This window comes from Natator depressus, chromosome 9 (genome assembly GCF_965152275.1).
Source record: "Natator depressus isolate rNatDep1 chromosome 9, rNatDep2.hap1, whole genome shotgun sequence".
Classification (NCBI taxonomy): Eukaryota; Metazoa; Chordata; order Testudines; family Cheloniidae; genus Natator; species Natator depressus.
Window position 1 is genome coordinate 57,728,102 of NC_134242.1, and position 22,854 is coordinate 57,750,955.

At 46.2% G+C, this 22,854-nt stretch overlaps 1 protein-coding gene across 1 annotated transcript in view; it reads right to left on the reverse strand.

The window, feature by feature from the left end:
- LOC141993509 (uncharacterized) overlaps positions 1-19,181 on the reverse strand; it is a 28,479-nt gene extending 9,298 nt beyond the window's left edge. The window contains exons 1-4 of the mRNA XM_074963049.1: positions 19,006-19,181; positions 18,639-18,854; positions 17,560-17,617; positions 16,897-17,001 (exon numbers count right to left, since the gene is read on the reverse strand). Coding sequence (XP_074819150.1) covers positions 16,897-17,001; positions 17,560-17,617; positions 18,639-18,854; positions 19,006-19,161 — 535 coding nt within the window. The 5' untranslated portion in view covers positions 19,162-19,181. The remainder of the gene's footprint in view (positions 1-16,896; positions 17,002-17,559; positions 17,618-18,638; positions 18,855-19,005) is intronic.
- Between the last annotated feature and the right edge of the window lie 3,673 nt (positions 19,182-22,854).

Genomic DNA, 22,854 nt, shown 5'->3' on the forward strand with positions numbered 1-22,854 from the left:
CATTGAAAGTGTTAAGATCAGCTTAGAATGCATTTTGCTTTTATTTCATTTGACCAAATCTGATTTGTAATGCTTTCACTTATAATCACTTAAATCTACCTTTATAGTTAATAAATCTGTTTGTTTATTCTATCTGAAGCAGTGTGTTTGGATTGCAGTGTGTCAGAGGCTCCCTTGGGATAAGAAGCCTCATACATATCAATTTCTTTGTTACGCTGACAAACTTATATAAGCTTGCAGTGTCCAGCGGGAATAACTGGACACTGCAAGACAGAGATTCCCAGGTTTGTGTCTAGGACCGGAGATATTGGCTAGTGTCATTCGGTTGCACAATCAAAGCAGTGGCTGGCCAACAGTGCTCACTCACGTGCTGGGAGCAGTTTACATGCCAGAGGCTGTGCGTGAACAGCCCAGGAGTGGGGGTTCTCACAGCAGAGCAGGGTAAGGCTGGCTCCCAGGGTCAAAGATTGGAGAGGCCTAGCAGATCACAGGTCCAGATAACACCAGAGGGGAACGTCACAATTGAATTCTGCCATGCCTGGACATATCACGGGTAATCTCTCTCATCAAGTGATTTTTCAGAAAATCCATGATCCTACCTTCATCCAGCAGAAAGCAGCAAAGATTAGGAAGAGAGAAGAAAGAAATGATATAAAATAAACTGAGACCTTGAATCTTCTCCACAAGTTTCTCCCTGATTTAAAACAAAAAGAAAGTCATGGAGCATCAGTGTGAACCGACCTGCTGTATAAACCATAGAATGTGAAAGGTTTGGAGATGCTGCACAAGGGCTCTGGGAGGATAAATAGCCTAAGAATGGAGACGCTGCTGTTCTACACATTTTAAATTATTCAGCAAATGACTAGTTAGGACCCAAACTCTACCTAGAAAATTGTTAAAGGTCTATCCCAGAACTCCAACGCAGGGAAAGTACAGACAGCAGTACTGTTGGGCCTGAGATGACAACTGTGTATGTCAGTTAGCAAAGCCTAATGCAATGCTAATCAGCCCAAGTGAGGCCTGAGCAACGGTGCACATTCAACAGCTCCCACTACCTTTGGGGTTCTGATCCAGACACTCTGTTTAGATTATTTCCATCCAAAATTACTGGGAAGTGGAGCTGACTGTCTGCTGTGTGGAATCCTGCCACACTGGGCATCACCTTCAGTACAGCCTCAGCGCTGCTCTTTGGATCTGTGTATGTTAGTAATATAAGGGCCCTACCATCAATCAAACCCTAACCCCGGCCCTTGACCCCTTAGCCCCGCCCCTTGACCCCCCCCTTAGCCCCACCCACCGGAAGTCCCGCCCCCATGGGTTATTACTTCCGGGGTCAAGGCTGCCACATGACCGGAAGCAAAGTGTGTCATGTGACACCCACCCCACCCCTTGACCCCTTTAACCCCACCCCTTGACCTCTGCCCCCCCACCGGAAGTCCTGCCCCATGGGGTATTACTTCCAGGGTCAAGGCTGCCACGTGACCGGAAGCAAGGTATGTCATGTGACCCCTCTAACAACTCCTCCCACTGCCCTCTACCAATCAGGATGGGTTTCGCCCCTGTAGGACCTCCCAGAGAGGAGCTTTGACCAATCAGGGCGAGTTCTGGGGTGGGGGTGTCCTCTCTGGAAGTGGGTCTTGTGACCCCTCTAACAACTCCTCCCCCCATCCCGCTACCAATCAGGAGGGGTTTTGTTCCGATAGGACCAAGAGGAGATTTGGCCAATTAGGATGAGTTCCGGGGGCGGGGTGACCCGTCCGGAAATGATTCGTGTGACCCCTCTAACAACTCCTCCCCCTTTGGGAGGAGTTTAAGAAGTGACGGTCGGGGTGGGGGTGTGTAATGGGGGGGGTGGGAGGGTGGGAGGGCTAGGTACCAGGGATTGTGTAAATCAAAAACCAAGCAGTGGTGTGCTTACGCTGTTTCTCTTTTGAAAAAAAATCTCTCAACAGCTCGATGATGCCTTTCTGGAGGCCTTTGAGAACTTACACATTGGTAGCCCTGTGGGAGTAAATGTATCATGCATCAGCTGTTTTTGCTCATGTCTGAGACACAGATCTCAAGAGGAAAAGGACAAAATGGAAGAATGAACCAGCACAGACACCCTCATGTTAGGAGTCATGGCGTCCATTTTTACAGGCGGTTGTAAAAGGTTGTGTTAAACCAGGCGATTAATAAAACTTATTTAAATGTGTTAATATGAATGTTGTCCCCCACCCACACTTGTGTTAGTAAAAGATGGTACCAGTAACAGTCATGTCTCCACAGGCGGCTCTGTTAAAGAAAATATATTACACCCCCGGGGAAGTTGGGAGCTTTGGCGGGATGAACCCTCTTTTTCAAGTGGCTAAAAAGCATAGTAAAACTTTAAATAGAAGACAAGTAACAGCTTGGCTTTCAGACCAGGATGCTTATACTTTACACAAACCGGCTCGAATACGTTTTAAAAGAAACAAGACCATTGTTTCAGATGTGGATGCGCAATGGCAGGCAGATTTGGTGGATATGCACCAGTTCTCCAAACAGAACAGCAATTTTAAGTACATTTTAACAGTGGTAGACATTCTATCCAAATATGCCTGGGCCTTAGGCCTAGGAGACAAGACGAGTGGTGAGGTATGCAAGGCCTTTAAAGCTATTTTTAGCGAAGGGCGTGTGCCTCAAAAATTACAAACCGATCGGGGGAAAGAATTTTTAAACAAACCCTTAAGCAGATTGTTAAAACAGCATGGCATTCACCATTTTGCTACTAATAATGAAGTCAAAGCAGGGGTTGTGGAGCGGTTTAACAGAACTTTAAAAACTAGGATGTGGAGATATTTTACAGCCCATAACACCTTTCGCTACATCGATGTGTTACCTGACTTTATAAAGAGTTACAACCAGAGCTTTCACAGAACTATACGTATCAGACCCGCTGATGTTAACCCTTCAAATTCTCTGAAGGTATGGAAAATGGTTTATGGAGACGATTTTAAAAGAAAACCGGTTGTTGCCCCTTTTCGAAAAGGCGACCACGTGAGACTATCTAAAACCAAAGGAGCTTTTGAAAAAGGTTATGAACAGACATTTACCGATGAGATATTCATAGTGGATGAAGCCTTAACCAGGGTCAGAGACCTGTATACCGATTAAAAGACTACGAGGGTGAGACAGTTACTGGATCTTTTTACCCTGAAGAATTACAAAAAGTAAACCCCAAACGAGACAGGATTTACAGGGTTGAAAAAGTTCTAGCGGAGAAAGGAAAAGGGAGAAAAAAGCAACTACTGGTAAAATGGTTGGGGTGGCCTGATAAGTTTAACAGCTGGGTGAAAGCTTCTCAACTCTGTGACATTTAGACGCAAACAACAAACAAACAAAAGTTATTCCTCCCCACAAAGTCAGAGAAGATGAGCGACGGCGGGTTTTACAGTACTTTGCCCAGCAAAGCCAGCTCTGAAGTTTTTCCCCAAAACACCAGCTCGAACTTTACAATACGGCTAATTAAGCCCTTGGATCTCCGGGGTGCCTGGGAGGTGGGGTTAGTGGAAACACAATACCCGCACAGCTGGAACACTATCAACGAAGACACCCCTTTTGAAGTCACCTTTGGAGATATGGCATGGAGTTTCATCCTACGACGAGGTTATTACGCGTCCATACCCGAATTACTGGATCATATGAACAGTATCATAGCTTGTCACCCCGGACCGCCTGAGATGGTCATGAACTATGACCCAGTGGGTAGAAAAATTAGACTTAAATCCGCCGCTTTTACTTATATGTTTTCTACCAGCGGGGAGCTTGCTAACATTCTGGGCTAGGGCCCCAAACACAGCGTCCAAAAATTCCCTTTCTCGGCAGACATTACAGGGGGTTTTAATTCCTTGTATCTGTACACAGATATCGTAGAACATCAGTTTGTGGGGGACTTTTCTGTTCCCCTGTTACGTTGTGTCCCCATCCAATGAAGAAACAACGAGTTTGTCACCATCACCTACGATAAACCTCATTACGTCCCTATCAGTAAACACCACATCGACACCATTACCATTGAAATAAAGACAGATCAGAACAAAAGCATCTCATTTCGCTTTGGCAAGGTGATCATCAAGCTACACCTGCGCCCCTGGAGAGAGCGAGTTTTCTAAAAAAGCAAAACAGTATTATGGCGATCCTAAAAAATTACGGCGACCCCAACATCTACAGAAACTATTACAAAGCCCAGGCGGGATACGCCCTTCCCGGATATCATGGGGCCCCCGTGATGTATGGGGCAGGCGTGGGTGGAATATTCCGTAGCCTCTTTCGAAAAGCCGTACCGCTTTTGAGGAGGGGGCTAGAGATTATTAAACCCCACGTAAAAACTGCCGCTCAAAACATAGCTAAAGACGTGGTAGGTCACGTCTCCCGCGCTGTTCTGGAGAAGGTGGGGAACACAGCTTCACAGGAAGGATCGGGGCTGATGTACATTAAAAGGAGGAAGAAGAGAAAGAGAAATGCGTCATACTCGCGACGCGCAGGTCCCCCGAAACCCTTTAAAAGAAGGGCTTTGACCCGCAGGGTCAGCCATAAGCGAAAGTCCAAGAGGAAGCCTGGGCGAAAGAGGAAACACTCGCCGGCTGATACAAGAGATATATTTTAATCAACATGGCTTTCGTTCACTGCGGGTCTGAAGAATGCACCAAATCCGAACTAGACTTGTTCCAAATAGCCCCTACGCAGACCAGCATTGAGAAAAGCATCTACATCGAGGTGCCACCTCTATCGGCCGTTACGGAGTCTGCCCCCATTGACTTCTTTATGGCAGGGAATGGCGTAGATTATATGGATTTAAACAACACACTGCTGTACCTGTGTTGCAAGATTGTAAAAGGAGACGGAACTGAACTCAACACAGACGCCGAGGTGGGCCTGGTGAATTACCCAGTGGCCTCTGTTTTTAGTCAGCTGGATGTCACGCTCGGAGACCGTCTTGTAAGCCAAAGCAACAACTGTTACCCTTACAGGGCCTTTATAGAATCGGTGCTCAATTACAGCAACAACACCCTCGCCACACAATTTTCCGCTGGCCTCTTTTACAAAGACGCTGCCGGACAACAGGAAGACACAGACTTGGATGGCGAGAATCTAGGGTTTGTGAGGCGTGCAAAGCTGACCGCTCAAAGCAGAACAGTAGAGCTTCTGGGTCATCTACACAGCGACCTGTTTTTTCAAGAAAAACTATTGTTGAACGGAGTGGATGTGAAAATTAAACTGACGCGCAGTAAAGATCCTTTCTGTTTAATGGGCAGCGGAACCGAAGGCTTTAAACTGCGCATTCTATCAGCATCCCTTTTTGTGAAGAAAGTACGTGTGGCCCCGAGCGTTCGTCTGGGGCATGCCGAGGCCCTGCTTACTGCTAATGCCAAATACCCCGTGGACCATGTGGGAATGAAAGTGTTTAGCATCCCTGAGGGCAGCAGGGTCAGTAACCAGGAGAACCTGTTCTTGGGACAGTTGCCCAAAATGCTTGTCCTGGGGTTCGTGGATAACGATGCCTTTAGCGGAAGTTATGCTAAAAATCCCTTTCATTTTAAGCATTACGATATTAATTTTGTGGCCTTGTATGTGGATGGTGAGCAGATACCGACCAAGCCTCTGCAACCAGACTTCGAGGCAGGACGCTGCGTGAGAGAATACATGAATCTGGTACAGACAGCCGGTAAACACATGAAAGATCGTTCTCTGTTAATCGACCGTGAGGAGTTTGCACAGGGTTACACCATGTTTGCCTTTGACCTATCCCCCGACCAGGAATGTGCCGATCACTATTCCCTGATTAAAACCGGGAACCTGAGAGCAGAAATTCGTTTTGGGAAGGCTTTAACCATTACCGTCAATATGATCGTGTATGGGGTTTTTGACAACGTCATAGAGATAAATCAGAGGAGAAATGTTCTGTTTGACTACATGTGAACATGGACACCGTGCAGCTCTCACGTGTCTTATCAACGGACCCTTACACGAAAAAGAATTTCTTAGACGTGTTTCCCTGCGATTGGCTCCCTGGCGGCAAGCTGTCTCAGAGACCCCTAGGTTTGGTGGTCAACACGCATCCACACAGCCGACCGGGTGAACACTGGCTTGCCATGTATCTGGTGGAGCGTAACCTTGGAGAGTTTTTTGACTCATACGGGCATCCCCCGAACAGTGTGTTCTTTCCTAAAAGCATTATGAAATTTTTAAACAAAAATGCCACAGACATTGTGTTTCACAACAGACAATTACAAGACCCCAGCTCCGTTGCCTGCGGCTATCACTGCGTGTTTTTCTTACACCAATCTATCAACTGCATGAAAAAACTTGTACAGATACAGACAGACATCATCTTCCTTTCCAAATGCAAACAGATGGACATCATACCAAAAGGACTGAAGGTAAAAAATCCATTACAATCTACACACCACACAGACTATGCTGACAGCTTGTGCCACACGCTCTCAAAGAAACTGCGGAACCACCTGATCAACATCCTCTACAGCAAACAGGGAAAGATTAAGAATGAGCTCTCAAAACTGGATACTCTCATAAAAAAACAACCTTCCACACAAACTTCCTCGTGGCTGGATTTTACTAAAACTAGACAAGCCATTTACAACGCACACTTTGCTTCTCTACAAAAGAAAAAGGACACTAAACTTTCTAAACTACTACATGCTACAAGGGGCCACAGCAATGGTTCCCTCAACCCACCCAGCAATATTGTTAACCTATCCAACTATACTCTCAGCCCAGCAGAAGCAGCTGTCCTATCTCGGGGCCTCTCCTTCTGCCCCTCCACCCCCACGAACATGATACAGTTCTGTGGTGACCTAGAATCCTATTTTCGACGTCTCCGACTCAAGGAATATTTCCAAAATACCTCTGAACAACATACTAATCCACAGAGGCCTCCCAACCAACATTACAAAAAGAAGGATTCTAGGTGGACTCCTCCTGAAGGTCAAAACAGCAGACTGGACTTCTACATAGAGTGCTTCCGCCGACGTGCACGGGCTGAAATTGTGGAAAAGCAGCATCACTTGCCCCATAACCTCAGCCGTGCGGAACACAATGCCATCCACAGCCTCAGAAACAACTCTGACATCATAATCAAAAAGGCTGACAAAGGAGGTGCTGTTGTCATCATGAATAGGTCGGAATATGAACAAGAGGCTGCTCGGCAGCTCTCCAACACCACTTTCTACAAGCCATTACCCTATGATCCCACTGAGAGTTACCAAAAGCAACTACAGCATTTGCTCAAGAAACTTCCTGAAAAAGCACAAGATCAAATCCGCACAGACACACCCCTGGAACCCCGACCTGGGATATTCTATCTACTACCCAAGATCCATAAACCTGGAAATCCTGGGCGCCCCATCATCTCGGGCATTGGCACCCTGACAGCAGGATTGTCTGGCTATGTAGACTCCCTCCTCAGGCCCTACACTACCAGCACTCCCAGCTACCTTCGAGACACCACTGACTTCCTGAGGAAACTACAATCCATCGGTGATCTTCCTGATAACACCATCCTGGCCACTATGGATGTAGAAGCCCTCTACACCAACTTTCCACACAAAGATGGACTACAAGCCATCAAGAACACTATCCCCGATAATGTCACGGCTAACCTGGTGGCTGAACTTTGTGACTTTGTCCTTACCCATAACTATTTTACATTTGGGGACAATGTATACCTTCAGATCAGCAGCACTGCTATGGGTACCCGCATGGCCCCACAGTATGCCAACATTTTTATGGCTGATTTAGAACAACGCTTCCTCAGCTCTCGTCCCCTAACGCCCCTATTCTACTTGCGCTATATTGATGACATCTTCATCACCTGGACCCATGGAAAAGAAGCCCTTGAGGAATTCCACCATGATTTTAACAATTTCCATCCCACCATCAACCTCAGCCTGGTCCAGTCCACACAAGAGATCCACTTCCTGGACACTACAGTGCTAATAAACAATGGTCACATAGACACCACCCTAGACCGGAAACCTACTGACCGCTATTCCTACCTACATGCCTCCAGCTTTCACCCTGACCACACCACACGATCCATTGTCTACAGCCAAGCTCTGCGATACAACCGCATTTGCTCCAACCCCTCAGACAGAGACAAACACCTACAAGATCTCTATCAAGCATTCTTACAACTACAATACCCACCTGCGGAAGTGAAGAAACAGATTGATAGAGCCAGAAGAGTTCCCAGAAGTCACCTACTACAGGACAGGCCTAACAAAGAAAATAACAGAACGCCACTAGCCGTCACCTTCAGCCCCCAACTAAAACCCCTCCAACGCATTATTAAGGATCTACAACCTATCCTGAAGGATGACCCAACTCTCTCACAAATCTTGGGAGACAGGCCAGTCCTTGCCTACAGACAGCCCCGCAACCTGAAGCGAATACTCACCAACAACCACATACCACACAACAGAACCACTAACCCAGGAACCTATCCTTGCAACAAAGCCCGTTGCCAACTGTGCCCACATATCTATTCAGGGGACACCATCACAGGGCCTAATAACATCAGCCACACTATCAGAGGCTCGTTCACCTGCACATCCACCAATGTGATATATGCCATCATGTGCCAGCAATGCCCCTCTGCCATGTACATTGGTCAAACTGGACAGTCTCTACGTAAAAGAATAAATGGACACATATCAGATGTCAAGAATTATAACATTCATAAGCCAGTCGGAGAACACTTCAATCTCTCTGGTCACGCAATCAGAGACATGAAGGTCGCTATCTTACAACAAAAAAACTTCAAATCCAGAGTCCAGCGAGAAACTGCTGAATTGGAATTCATTTGCAAATTGGATACTATTAATTTAGGCTTAAATAGAGACTGGGAGTGGCTAAGTCATTATGCAAGGTAGCCTATTTCCCCTTGTTTTTTCCTACCCCCCCTTCTCCCCCCCCCCCCCGGCCTTCTGGTTAAACTTGGATTTATGCTGGAAGTGGCCCACCTTGATTGTCATGCACATTGTGGGGAGAGTGGTCAGTTTGGATGAGCTATTGCCAGCAGGAGAGTGAGTTTGTGTGTGTGGGCGGGGGGGGGGGAGGGGTGAGAAAACCTGGATTTGTGCTGGAAATGGCCCACCTTGATTTTCATGCATGTTGTAAGGAGAGTGGTCACTTTGGATAGGCTATTACCAGCAGGAGAGTGAATTTGTGTGTGTGTGTTTTGGGGGGGGGGGGGGGCAAGAAAACCTGGATTTGTGCTGGAAATGGCCCACCTTGATTTTCATGCACGTTGTAAGGAGAGAGTGGTCACTTTGGATAGGCTATTACCAGCAGGAGAGTGAGTTTGTGTGTGTATGGGGGTGGGGGGGTGAGAAAACCTGTATTTGTGCTGGAAATGGCCCACCTTGATTTTCATGCACGTTGTAAGGAGAGTGGTCACTTTGGATAGGCTATTACTAGCAGGAGAGTGAGTTTGTGTGTGTGGCTTTTGGAGGGGGGTGAGAGAACCTGGATTTGTGCAGGAAATGGCCCACCTTGATTATCATACACATTGTGAAGAGAGTGGTCACTTTGGATGGGCTATTACCAGCAAAAGAGTGAGTTTGTCTGTGGGGGGGCGGAGGGTGAGAAAACCTGGATTTGTGCTGGAAATGGCCCATCTTGATGATCACTTTAGATAAGCTATTACCAGCAGGAGAGTGGGGTGGGAGGAGGTATTGGTTCATGGTGTCTGTGTATATAATAATGTCTTCTGCAATTTCCACAGTATGCATCCGATGAAGTGAGCTGTAGCTCACGAAAGCTCATGCTCAAATAAATTGGTTAGTCTCTAAGGTGCCACAAGTACTCCTTTTCTTTTGACCGGATTTTAAAATTGTATTCTAATGACTTAGTGCAAAACGACCGGATGGTGATGAATTTTGTAAAAAATAAATTTAAATACTTGGCCATGCCTAGCCTTGCTCAAAGCATGTTTCAACAAGCCCAGACATGCGTATCTTGCAACAATTTTCATAGTCATGTTACCCAATAAAGCACCCCAGGTGAGGGGTTTAAAGACAATCGATGTTTGGCGTGGTTTTTAAAAAAAAAAACCAAAACACAATGACCCAATTCAGAAATGTTTTATTTAAAGCAAAACATTACCAGTTTTAAAAAAAAAATAGAACGTGAAAAAGATCACAAACTGAGCCATTTGGCTCTTTTAGCCAATTTTCGTTTTTTAGATGGCAAAAAAGGGGTCACTGTTTCTTGGTCCACACCGGTGTTGGCGATTGAGGCCTTGAGGCGTTCCAAAAGATCTCTGTTGGTCGCGTTGCCCATGACGGAAGATGGTATGTTCAGTTCCGCCATGGCATTCATAAACACATCCCATCCTTTAGGTACATGTCTGCTAGGAACAGAGCGCGTCTGGGTGACGGCCCTGACTAAGTCGAGCATGTTAGAACCATTAACCACAGAGCCTTTGTACACAAAAGACCCTTTATCGGTCCATGAAGAAATGTTTTTATCTTGGCCCAGCTTATTTAGCAATAATGATGCATTTTTCTTATAACGCTTATTCACGTTATCCAACACCTCCTGAGCAACAGAGTCTGAGGTCTTTGGTGTTTCGGAGGGTTTGGCAGTCACACTCTGTTCCTGTTCTGGTAGAAACAGACTTATTTTTCCTTTGTCCACATCGCTCTGCTTCACGTACGTTAGGTACCTTTGAAGCACGGTGCTGTAAAGTTTAGCCTTTTCATATTCACCTAAGTCAGTTCTTTGAAGAACAGATTTCATTTCAGCATCCAGTAAGCGTGTTGCGGTCGTTCTGATATTTTCCTCTGCAGGAGGGGGAGCACTTAATTGCTCCAACTGCCGGCTGGGCACCAGGTACATTTTTTCTGCATACTCCATTATCGATTAGTTAAAAGCCCCGTTATCAGAGGGATAGCAAAACTTAACAGGGGTCCTATAAACCCCCCAGACTGCTTCTCCAGACGCTTTTTTCTTTTAAGTGAAACCCTTTTATTACACAAAGTTTTTATAAGCGTGTGTTTCTTTTTCAGCACACACACTTGCTTCGGTGTTAAAGGTACGTTTCCTTTTAAGGTGTTGAGCGCTATTTCTGAGATGGCTGCTACTAGATCGTCAGAGGCCGAGCACAGTATAGCCCTCCTTTGCTGTGGGGACGATTTGCTAAGTAATTTTAAAAGGCCCAGGTTTCTTTTCACGCAGCTAGACATGTTTTCAGTCAGCAACCCCGGCTGCTAAAAAGGGGCCTGCCAATAATTCATCTATTTTTATACCGGGCTGTTGTTCTTTTTAAAGTATAAACTGCCGGCCAGTCTGGAGGGAAAAGACCAGTTCTTAGCCTATAAGCTTCTGGTGTGGAAGCATTTAAATCCACCACCAGGTAGCCATAAGGCCTTTTGGTAGCATCCTCAAAAGCTTCTAGAAAGAACTGAGCTTTGCCGGGGTACATTTGCCGAGCGAGTGTAGCAATTTGTAATCTGTCCCTGGGGTTTTTGAACAGAACCATGTATTTTGTGTTTAGGTTAATAGTGCGACTCTTTTTTCCCTGGCAAAATACGTTCTGAACTATATACATAATGCTCAGGTTCCTGTGATGCACGTACTTGGTAAAGGCTTTCTCGATTTCATCGCTTTCACAAGCGGAGTTCATCAGATCGTCTATGATAATCATGTTCACTTTATTGGTAGGAAACAAACGGTCATCGTCAAAAGCATCAGGCAGACCCTCCACAAAATTGATAAAGGGGTATTTACAGAGCATTTCTTTATACAGAGGTTGCCAACAACTGTAACACCACACAATATTCTCAGGCGTAACAGACAATGTTTGTTTGGCATTATCCAATACATTTTTTATAAAGTAACTTTTCCCGCAGTTGCTAGGCCCCGCGAGAATTGCAGAAAAGGGGTGTTTCCACCTCGTATCCATTTTTCAAAAGCCGTAGGGCAGGGTTTTAAACCCTTCTCCTAGGACCCTCTTGTTGTAAACGACTTTCTGTGTTTTTTTAAGGGTTTTTGTCTCTATTTGCCACTGATTTTTGTTTCTTACAATAGAGGGTTGCTGCACCTCTATCTTTTTTGAGGGGTTCTCTCGCAGACCCGTGCAATAGTCCAGGACTAGGTCTTTCAAACTGTCAAAGTTGATCTTTTCACAGTTTGCTACGTTCAGGGTAATACCTTTGACCTTCATACAAGCCTTTCCTCCCGACAGTTTATACCCGTATGTTTTTGGGCCTGCCGACACAAACTCGGTGATGTGTTGATCTGGTGGGATCTCGCTCGTGAGGTCCCCTAAATAATCCCCCAGAGGGGGATTCCAGGCCCCCTCCCTTTTCACAAATATCACCGAGTCAGTGTCGTGGTACAGGCACCGCTCTTGCAATCCGTCTAGGAGGTTGTATAGTTCTAAGCGGGCATAAGCGGTGGTGAAACAGGCTATGAAAACATTGGTATTGCCAGAGACAGAATAACGGTCTTTTGCGTGCTTCCAAGATACGCACGCTGTTTCATCGTCGATAAACTCACAGGATGAAACCTCGTAGTTGGGGGAAAAGAGGTACTGAAAGAGTTCGTCGGGGTCTCTCACGATGCTGGTATTGGGTAGGTTGGTTCTTTGGCCGAATTTACCCCACAGAGAATTTAAAAACAGTTTAGCAATTTGGCGTTTAGCAGGGTTTAGCCTGATCTCGTGTCGGCGTAAAAGCACGCCTTCTTTCTGGTAGAAATCGTTAACATACTTATTTTGTTTGTCTTCGTCTGTGCACCAGCTGGGATACCCTGAAGCCTCTTGTTTCTGGCGGAGGTGTAATTTTATGTACTCCGAAAAGAGTTCATCAGATTTTTCATTAAAATGCCAGATTTAATAGATTTTAGCCACCACGTACCCCTTCGCTATGGCTGCGTTCAATTCCACAGTGCACCAAGTCCCCAGGATGGCCCTCTCCTCGTCAGTGTGGGTGCACGTCTCCCGCTGCATGGTTTCCGCGCAGGTTCGGCATAGCGGGAACGTAAGCTTGCCGCCCACTCTGACAGGTAACAATGGGAAAAAGAGGCCTTGTGGGGGGTACACTTTAACTTTTGCAATTCCAAAATAATTTGCAAGGGGTCCAAATTTGTCATAAACTATATCGGGGTGCCTGATAGGGTAGTCTTTGGTTTTGTTTACAAAAGGGTACAAGCTGGTAAAATTATAATAGTGGATTTCTTCGCCGGGCTTAGGTTTATAATATAGACGGATGGCGTTCATCCTCCCCCCAAAAAGAGCATCCCTAGGCATGAGAGGTTGGGGTAACTGGGCTCGGTTTAAAAAGCTCGCAAGCTCCCTGTCTGTTTCTTTCATCACCACCCACTCGTGCTCCCAGAGTCCTCACTACAAAACCAAGCCGTTTTAGATAGTCGGTCTTGAGCTGCGTCTTGTAATAAAGAAACCCAAAAGTTGTACCCATCATAGGGTTTTGTGCTTTTTCACAATGACAGGCGACACAGCCGTGAAAAAAACACCCATTAAACTCAAAGGCTGTGTGTACCCCGTCAATATTGGCATAACCGTCTAAAAAGTAGGGGCCTACCTGTAGTTCCCCACCCTGTAAAGCGTGCCGTATTTGTATATTTTCTTTTTGAGAGATATACAACAGCCACTGGATAGATGGGGTTGAATATCTCTTTTTCTGTCTGTGATAGTTGTCTGGAGGGAGAAGAGCTACCGTGTTAGGCTCCAAAAACAGAAACCTGTACATAGCCATGCAGACGGATGCCAGTGTTATGTACCGGAACGGATCTATACACAGTTTTATCTCGGTGAATTTACCGGGTTCTCTTTCTACTAGATCGACCTTCTCCGTCATATTCATAATTTCTTTTCTGTATAGGATACAAGCCTGTCTCAAAATTTTTACATCCTGCTGGCAGTAATACGCAAGCTCTTTCTGCAGGTCAAAAGTCTCAGAGCTGTGGTCTTGATACCAGTCGAGAAACTCTGCTTTTTCCCTGGGCATCATGCTTTCTACACCGTAGTGCTCCACACTGGGCATAGGCCCCACATAATTTTGATTTTCTAAAGTGTTAAAAAAATGTGGAAAATACCCTTTGCAAATTTCAAACCCCATCGCCTGTGGGAGCTTGCTAAGCTTCATGGGCAAGAAGTTTAAAGAGTCTATAAAACGAATGCCAAGGGCCTTAACTTCCACACACATTAGTTTACTGCCCTGAGTGATCAGTTCTATGCACATCTTTTCCTTCAGTAACTGTCTAACGCAGAAATACGCATCATAACCTTTGGAATTGTGTGCTAGGAACGTGTAGTCCCGGAACTCTTTGCCAATAAAGGTCTTAACAAACATAGAAAGACATTCATCACCCTTAAATTCCCAGGATTTTTCCGGCTTTAGGGACATCGCAAAAATATAATTGGGAGTGTGCAACCCAGTCTCCTGCATGCATTCAAAATCATAAAAAATATACTTTTCTGATGATTCGGGCTTTCTAAGGCTGTCCATAAAACAGAGGTGAACGTCTACATCTCCAACGATCAAACCCTGACACTGCTTACAGCGCCTCCCTTTACACCTGTGCCGCTTGTCCACGTACGCCTGACACTTATCGCACAAAGTTTTAGACAGGCATTCAACTTGGTTTTTTGACGCACAGTTGACATGTCTATCTAAACACTCTTTGGACCGACAATACAGTTTACAGCTAGGACACCTCAGCTGCACACCCATGTTGTCAGAGCATGTTGCGCTCAAGCAGAGACGGCAATGATACCTGCAAGAATGGTCGTGACTGTACACCGTGTGGCAAAACCCATAGTAATTTTTTGCTCCGAACAACTTTTTCACATCCAGAACTCCATAGTAATGTTCATTGTGCAACAGGATGAAATAAGTCTTAGGGTACACGGGGCCCCCCGTTTTAAAAAAACCCCAGCCACCTTTCACCGCATACAGCACCACCTGTATGTTAACTCCTAAATGCTGTTCAAACTTTGCTATGTCACTGAGCATAACCTTTTTTTGATCTGACCACCCCAGTTTCTTGTGCAACTTTCTCGCCTCTGCTAACAATTCTGCATCCGTAGGTTTATGACCGGCCATGACGGCCAAGAGCCCTCCCGCAAAACATAGATGGGTACCGGTGTAAGTCAGGTCTACTAAACATTGTCTCTTTTTATGAATAATCTGACTACTAAGGATAGAATTTAAAACTCTTCGAGTGCCCCCACCCCTATTTTTTACAACTGTCACAACGAGGCGCAACGTCCCATCGAGATGCAATTGTCTATTGCTCTGAAGCAGCTTTGAGGTCTGGTTTAAGAAATCCTCAGCGGACAGCTCATCCCTAGTTCTTCTGACTGAAAACAAAGGGTTAGTTAAACGACGGCTCTCTAAACGTAACTGTACGTAATCATCAGGGCCTACCCTACCATTAACGTCATCAAGAACTAGCTGTATCCCTCTGTGTATGGCTTCAACAGCCTGTTGAGCGGAATTTATTTGCTCAAGATGGACAAAACGAAACTCCTCACAATACACCGACCCCCCAAATCTAGGTAATTCATGTTGCCAACTTCTCACTCTCTCCATATATACCTCTGCATTTTCAGGGTTACTTGGGGGTTCCTCTACGGAACCATCAGTGGCATCTTCTCCATCCAATACTAATTGAGAGTCAGACTCTGAGACGCCTCCGTGAGGGTCATTGGGAGTCGATGGGACTCCGTCTAGAGAGCACTCTGGGGAATTTTCTAAACCAGAGTCTGATTTCGCCTCCCCATTTTCAGACATGCCAGTTTGAGAGCCTCTGGTAGGGGGCATCTCTTTTTGTTTTTTTTCCCTCATTACCTCTTTAGCCCTTTTTAAAATTTTTACAGCGACCCTGGCCTGGAATTTTTTGGCAGCCATCTGTTTATCCCCCAAGCGCCGTCCGCCCTTTTGTTTACTCACGAGCTGATGTGCACCCTTGAGGGTACCCCTTTCCACACCTAGTCATGCCTGATCAGAGCCACCCTTTCCAGCCCCCCTTTCTTTTAGGCCCCCTGAGGATTCAGCATCCATCAGTTTTCTGAACAAAGCGTTGTATTTTTTCCAAAACTTTTTAGAATGCCATAGTTTTAGACCCCCCGAGGATACAGCGTCCACCAGTTTTCTGAATGAAGCATCAAACTCTTCCCAAATACTAGAATATGGGGGATCTTTGTCAGTCCTTAGTTTTTTATTCACAACCCCTAGAGCGCCTGCTCTGGGTTTGTGAATGTGTGTGTTTCTGCACACATTCAGAGCCCCTAGAGTGCCTACTCCGGGTTTGTGAATGTGGACGTTTTCGCTCACAGTTTTCTCAGGGCTTGGTGCGGTGGTGGCCACTGAGGAACTGGAGTTGTGTTTGCATGGTTGCAATACCTTGGCATCGCAGGTGTTTTCAATCCTTGGTTTTTTATTCACAACCCCTAGAGCGCCTGCTCCGGGTTTGTGAATGTGGGCGTTTTCGCTCACAGTTTTCTCAGGGCTTGGCGTGGCGATGGCCGCTGAGGAACTGGAGTTGTGTTTGCATGGATGTTTTTTACCAGAGTGTTTTGTTTTGTCCTTGGGTTTGACGTAAATGAGGTTTGGACTGGGCTGATGCTTCATCTGCACTCTTGTGCTGTTTTGCATTGTTAAAGGTCTCAAAGTAGATTCCTGGTTCTTTGGTGGTTCTCGGGGAGGGGTCCTTGTAGCTCCCACTACAGCCTTGTCAGAAGGGCTGCATATGCCTGCTTGGGGCAGGGGGGGAAAAAAAAGCATTTTTCAAAAACGAACTTTGCCAGCTTTCTCACCCACACCTATGTATGTACTTAAAATACAAAACCTCATAAATTAACCAGACTAATAAGCAAAATATATTTACCCGGCTTCATCCATCCATCTGTCACTGATACTTGTGAATTTTTCTTTTCAGTTGTCTCTTTCCTTTTTCTTTTGAGCATTTTTACCCGCTCATGTTTTGACCGTGCTGTAAAGCAAACAACATTCTAATAAAACACATGAAACTGTCTAGTAAACTTTAAAATAAAATAAAAAAATATCCATTAGGGTGTTTTTTCTATTTAAAAAAGTCATAGCTTTAAAACAAAATAATCCATTTCAGGCTGTACAACAAACACAGGTTTTGAGTTTATTTCTACCACTTTGAAAACAACCCCCACAAATATTTTTTTTTTAAAAAATACATCTCATTTTGCAAAGTAAAAACCCTGTTAATTGGAAACTTGGGGCATCACCATCAGTTTGTAGACATATACTTTTTAAAAACCACCTATGTTTTACACACACACACACAGAGAGAGTTTAAAACACTGTTTGCAACAAAATACTTTTCAATAAACCCACATGCTTTTAAAAAGACCCCTGGTTGTTCTGGCCCCCGCCCCGCCCCAGCCATGTGTGCTTGGGGTCTTTGGGGTAAGAAAAACAAGCCAAAATGTTAGTTAGTATTAGCTCCCAAATCCCTATTCAACCTATGTAATACCTGAAGTTATTAAGCACAACTACAGTTAAAAATGGTTTTTACCTTGGCCTGGTGATGAACTGCAACTTAAAGTTACTGGCTCCATGCTAAACAGATCACACTGCAATAAAGATATGCACCATTATTTACTAAGATAGCATGGCCAAAAAATGGCATTATATAATATATATATATTTTCAGAGTTAAAAAAAAAACCAGGGAACATACCTCCACTTGCAGTCCAGCAGCAATTCAAGAGAGTTTCTGTTGAAAGAGACAGTCTCCAAGCTACCTGAGGTTTTGTTTTTGTTTACACCATCCTAACTCTTTTGTTTCAAAATAGTTAGCAGGTTGATTGGATCACCCCTCCCTAGCATTCCCTTTTGTGATCGGGGGTGGGGAATAAGTTTTTCTGCACAATTGGGCTGCTTTTCTTTTTTTTCTTTTTTAAGTTCAAATACTTTTTGTCCGTCGTCTAGGTTCTCAACAAACAATTTTTTTTTTATTTAAAAGACATACAGCTCCTTGAAAACAAACCAAGATGCTCCATTAAAAAAAGAAAGAAAGAAAAAAAGACTTTAAGCTCCCTTAAGGGCCAGAGACCTTTTAACAGAAATACAAATAGTCACAAAGCCCTTTTCAATAGATTTTTTTTTTTTTTTAATTTACAGCTACCAAGTTTTATATCGCATGTTTGGCACCTCACCATTTTCTAACTTAATCCTTTTAGATTTCTTACAAATAGCCTTTTTCTTAAGCAGGGTTCTGTAACTTTTTGTGCGGACCAGACGGTCAATATAACGCTCTAAGCAGGCATCTTCCGGTTTGGTCATTTTCTTTAAAACATGGTCAGGGTCTCCACTGAATTGCACAGCATTTATCAAGGTCACCACTTGTGCTAAATGTTCTTGGGTTAGGCACAGACATTGCATAGCATAGCCTATGGCAATCACAGTGTTTAATAAGCTTTCCAAACACAGCTCAGCACACAGGCCCCGGAGCTTGCAGTTTATATCCACTGAAGTCCAAGTCACACAGTCATGGTGCCGCTGGCCTGGTGCATCTATGACACAGCCCTCACAATCTTCAAAAAGCTTTTCCCTAAGACAGTGATTAAGAACAGAAGAAACAGCAACGCGTACAATAGTCCGCATGACTTTGTTACGCTCACGACGTGGCACTGGCTCAGTCAGTTCCATGCCAAGCCTCCTCCTAAACTCCTCATAGCCGTCATCCTCGGAGTCCTCTTCAACATTTTGTATCGGCGTTGAGCAAAAACAAGGTGGGCCCGGTTCATCTTCGCTGCTTGGTGCAACGCTGTCCAGAGTCTCTGGGTCCTCTAGAAAGGCATCGTCGAGCTGTTGAGAGATTTTTTTCAAAAAAGAAACAGCATAAGCACACCACTGCTTGGTTTTTGATTTACACAATCCCTGGTTCCTAGCCCTCCCACCCTCCACCCCCCCATTACACACCCCCACCCCGACCGTCACTTCTTAAACATTCATTTACCTGAGCCATGTCTTTTTCATTCACCTTGTCCGCCCGTAACACCCCCAAGCCGTGATCACTTTCCACCTCTCGGGGGGTGGACAACAAGAGGCCATCACGCTCATCGCGGGGCCCCACAAGCGGCTGGGTTTCGGGGTCGGTTTCCGGTGTGTCCATCAATGGCTGGGCCAAAGCGCTCCCCTGAATCGCCCCCTCCTCCTCCTCGGAACTGTCGCTGATGTAGCGCTTTCTCCGCGGTTTGTTGAAGGCCCTCGGGGCTAAAACAAAGTCCGAAGTTCTCACGGGGGTGGTGAAGGAGTCCATGTTTCCACGATTTCTAAAACACGCGCTCTTGGTAAAAGACAGCCTCTTCTGCCCGACGCTGGGCCTTATGGGGTGATGGTGCTGTGCTCTGATTGGCAGAGGGGTCATACGCCCCTCTTCTGGGAGGTTCACCCCATCCCAGAACCTGCCCTATTTTGGTCAAATCTGCTCTCGGGGCGGCCTGATTGGTAGAGGTTGGTGGGAGGAGTTGTTAGAGGGGTCACACGAATCATTTCCGGACGGGTCACCCCACCCCCCGGAACTCATCCTAATTGGTCAAATCTCCTCTTGGTCCTATCGGAACAAAACCCCTCCTGATTGGTAGCGGGGTGGGGGGAGGAGTTGTTAGAGGGGTCACAAGACCCACTTCCAGAGAGGACACCCCCACCCCGGAACTCGCCCTGATTGGTCAAAGCTCCTCTTGGGGGGAAGTCCTACAGGGGCGAAACCCATCCTGATTGGTAGAGGGCAGTGGGAGGAGTTGTTAGAGGGGTCACATGACATACCTTGCTTCCGGTCACGTGGCAGCCTTGACCCTGGAAGTAATACCCCATGGGGCAGGACTTCCGGTGGGGGGCAGAGGTCAAGGGGTGGGGTTAAAGGGGTCAAGGGGTGGGGGTGGATGTCACATGACACACCTTGCTTCCGGTCATGTGGCAGCCTTGACCCCGGAAGTAATAACCCATGGGGTGGGACTTCTGGTGGGTGGGGCTAAGGGGTCAAGGGGCTGGGCTAAGGGGTCAAGGGGCGGGGTTAGGGTTTGATTGATGGTAGAGCCCTTATACTACTTATGTTCAATGCCATGTCTGTAGAGTGCCGTGAAGTACTGTGGTCACCCCCGAGGGATGAGGAGGGAGTGCACTGTGTCCCTGCACAGGGACTCCTCTGATCCCAGGAGGTGAAGTGCTGGGCTCCAGAGAGTCCTCCTCTCCCCCTCTCTCTAGAGGAAAGGATGTTGGCCATGATAAGAGCCCTCCGTGGTGGTGGGGTAAAGTCACAGAAGAAACCGTATGCGTAAACCGAGGCTCTGTAAATAGCAAGAGAGCTCCTGGTGTAGGGGAAAGACTATAGGAGGGCAATATACTCAGCAATCTCTCTCTTCTGCTTGGCAACACTGGAAAATGGTGACAACAGCAGAAAGAACAGCACACCCCAGGGAAGCCAAACAAGTTCCAATAATAGCTTTTTGCAGAAGTGAGAATCCTGCAAATGGAGGAGAGTGAAGGGAATCTAAGGTTTAGATAACCGTTAGAAACTATCACAGTGCAAAGACACTGGTCCATTTGCTTGTGCTATGTGAAATGGCCATTGGTGCTATCACACTTAATGCGGAAGTGAGAGATGTTAGCCAGAAACTAATTTTGGATGGAGAGAACCACACTTCCATCTTGTCCGTCCCCGGCTTCAGAGCAAGCTCCATCTGCTTATCAACAAACATTGCTGTAATATCTGACTATGCTAACTTTAAATCCATCGACCTAGCCCATTCCCTCCTGTGGAGATATCCACAGACAGAGCTGGGAGGGGGGAAGAGAGATGGAAGGAGCTGGGCAAATGGCAAACCGGGGGTGGGGGGTGTGGGGAGATCTCCTGGAGGATCCCCTTGTGGAATCTTGCTTGGTGTAACTGGCAGAAGTTTATGTATAAACCTTGTGCCAACTTTATGGCCCTTTGACCCTCCCTCTTCAAGGGCAGCATGGCTCCATTTGAACCATAACGTCAGAGTGTTCTCCTCTGGGAACCTCTGAAGGGGGTCAGATGTGTAGGGGACCATGGAAAAGGCAATGCAGCTTCAAGCCTTTCTGCTTGGGATTGGAGGGATGACACCTGTTTCTCTGGCTTCACTCTTCACCCTCCAAAGCCAACCCTGCCCTAGTCCCTGCTGTGGGTTTCCCTGGAGACTCAGGCTTGGTCTACCCTTAACCATTAGATCCACCTAACTGCCTTGCTCAGGGCTGTGAAAAACTGTTGCACCATGAGCAACGGATTTAGGTCAACCCAGCCCTGGTGTAGACACGGCAAGGTCAATGGAAGAATTATTTTGTCTACCTGGCTGCCGCCTCTTGGAGAGGAGGGTTAATTCGAGTGGCGGCAGAACCCCTGCTGCCAGTGTAGGAAGTGTCGACGCTACAGCGGTCCAGCTGCAGCTTCCTTCCCCAGTGCATGGAGCAGAGACGCTGGGCAACTAAATAACAAACTCCCGGTTTTCAGCCAGCCCTGCTTGGCACTAGTGTGGTTTCAGAAAAATACCTTTGACCAGGATTCTTTTAAAATTACTACTAATCTCTGAAATCTTTGACACCATCTTCCCTGCCCCTCCCCCTGTTCCCCATCCCAAGGTGGGTGAGAAGCTGTTTCCCAGACTTCTCCAGTAGTCGGTTATGTGGTTTGTTCCATCCCTTACTCTCACTTCAGAGAGGTGCTGCACCATCAGTAGAGCCTGATCAAGCTAGCGAACGGGAGTTTTGCGAGGGACTTCTCCAGGTGAAGGAAGACCAATTATGTGACCCTTGGGGTGAGTTTGTTCTCTGTAGTGTGTGTGTTTGTGGCGTGCTTGCTGCTTGACTGAAATATACCATTGCTAAGCAAGGCTGAGAGCTGAGAGCTTCTTAACGAGGCTTTGACCCCTAAGCCCTTTAGCACCCATCAACCCTTAACCAGGGGGCAGGACTACTCAGGAAGACCAGGACTTTAAAAAGCCTGCTCATAAGCGACCAGAGGAGCCGCTAACAGGGGAGTTTTGCAAGGGAGTTTACAGGGGGGAGTAGTGTATCAGGGGGTAGCAGTGTTAGTCTGTGTCCACAAAAACAACAAGGAGTCTGAAGAAGTGGGTTTTTTACTCACAAAAGCTTATGCCCAAATAAATCTGTCAGTCTTTAAGGTGACACCGGACTCCTTGTAATGTTTTCAGGCAGAGAGTGTGAGGGGGGCTACAAACATTATTTAAACTTAAAGCCAAAACCACCCCCTGATAAAAATAAAACTTCAACAAGGGAACTAACTTCAAGAGTAAAAAGATAATGCAGGCAGAAGTCCAGCAACAGAGTGGGGCTATCCAGCTTATTGCACCCAATGCAGCATGTATGATTACCTGCCCTATGACATATGTGTGCATTTGGTGCAAGGAGCTCCTGGCCCTCAGAGACTGTGTACGGGCTTTGAAGACCAGGGTGGCTGAACTGGAGGAGCTAAAGGAGACAGAGAGGTACATAGATGAGACTTTCTGGGACACAGTAGAATGGTCCCATCCCCGGTCTGACAGCCTCTGTGCTGTTGAGGAGGATGAAAGTCTCAGGGAAGGAGAATATCCAACTGGAGCAGAGGGAAATGATCCCATAGTTGAGACCCTCCTTCCAGATGATGTTGTGGTATCCTCTTGCACTGAGGATACCTCTCCGGGGGAGGGAACTCCAGCTATTAGGAAGAGACAGGTATTAGTAATGGGCGATTCGATCATTAGAAACATAGATACCTGATTTCAGAGTAACAGCCATGTTAGTCTGTATTCGCAAAAAGAAAAAGAGTACTTCTGGCACCTTAGAGACT